Source organism: Asparagus officinalis, chromosome 4 (assembly GCF_001876935.1).
Source record: "Asparagus officinalis chromosome 4, Aspof.V1, whole genome shotgun sequence".
In the NCBI taxonomy this organism is placed as follows: domain Eukaryota; kingdom Viridiplantae; phylum Streptophyta; class Magnoliopsida; order Asparagales; family Asparagaceae; genus Asparagus; species Asparagus officinalis.
This window is the reverse complement of record NC_033797.1, coordinates 17291642-17292578: the sequence shown is the minus strand read 5'-3', so window position 1 is coordinate 17292578 and position 937 is coordinate 17291642. Positions and strand designations below refer to the sequence as shown.

Below are 937 nucleotides of genomic sequence, written 5' to 3'. Positions count from 1 at the left end.
ATGGCGCCTGTGAACAGAGAGATATCAGCAGCATCAGCTAGGGCCCACACCAGGAGAAAGAAGCAGGCTTCTCCACACCAGGAGAAAGAAGCAGGCTTCTTCATTCCTCTCGATTCCTTCAGGTGATGGATCCCTCTCTCCCTGACTCTGTTTTTTTTTTTCTTTTGATTTAACAATTTGGAGTTTATTTACTTAGATTGTATAATATTTAGTTATTTTGCGCAAATGGGTTTTTTATTTTGTGGAGATTAAATTGAATGCTTTGACGGAAATTGTATCCATTAGTTTTTTATTTGAAAACCTAAGATAGTAGCTGCATACGTTATTGTCTTGTGTATTTAGGACCTCTAAATCTACCCTGTTTCTTTGATCAAGGAATTTGGAGTTCATATACTGAGATTACATGGTATTTAGTCCTTCTGTGGAAATGGGTTTTTTCAATTTGTGGAGATTTGGAGATAAAGTTTGATGCCTTGACTGTAAATGGGTCAATTAGTTTTTCATTTGAAAACCTAAGGGCAGTAACAGATTAACTTAGTGTTATCAATGCGCTATGAGCAATATGCGGCGCAAAGTCCCTTTATGCACACATGCGCAAGACACAATACGATGCACGCTTCTGAGTGAAGCAAGACACGCATTGCATACATAATTTTTCAAGATAGATAATTAAGCATGAAATAGCATGTTTATGATTTTACAAAAAAATATGTCAAGTAAATAATATTTACTACCAAATTAAAGAAAAATAATGTCTTAATTTATAATGCAAACATGTGCAATATTAGGGGTTGGCGTGGGCCGGGCCGGTTCAGGACCATGACCCAGCTTGTCGGGTTCAAGATCGGGTCAGGTCTGACTCGGGCCTGGCATGGTCAGAGTGGGACTGGACCTAGCCCGACCCACGATCTGCCTAGGTGCGGGCCGGGTCTGACCT

The 937-nt window shown here is 39.9% G+C and overlaps 1 protein-coding gene across 1 annotated transcript in view; it reads left to right on the top strand.

The window, feature by feature from the left end:
- The window catches only part of LOC109838272, a 7632-nt gene continuing 6695 nt past the window's right edge, over positions 1-937 (top strand). Inside the window, exons 1-2 of the mRNA XM_020406729.1 lie at positions 1-9; positions 54-122. Of these exons, the coding sequence (XP_020262318.1) occupies positions 1-9; positions 54-122 (78 nt within the window). The remainder of the gene's footprint in view (positions 10-53; positions 123-937) is intronic.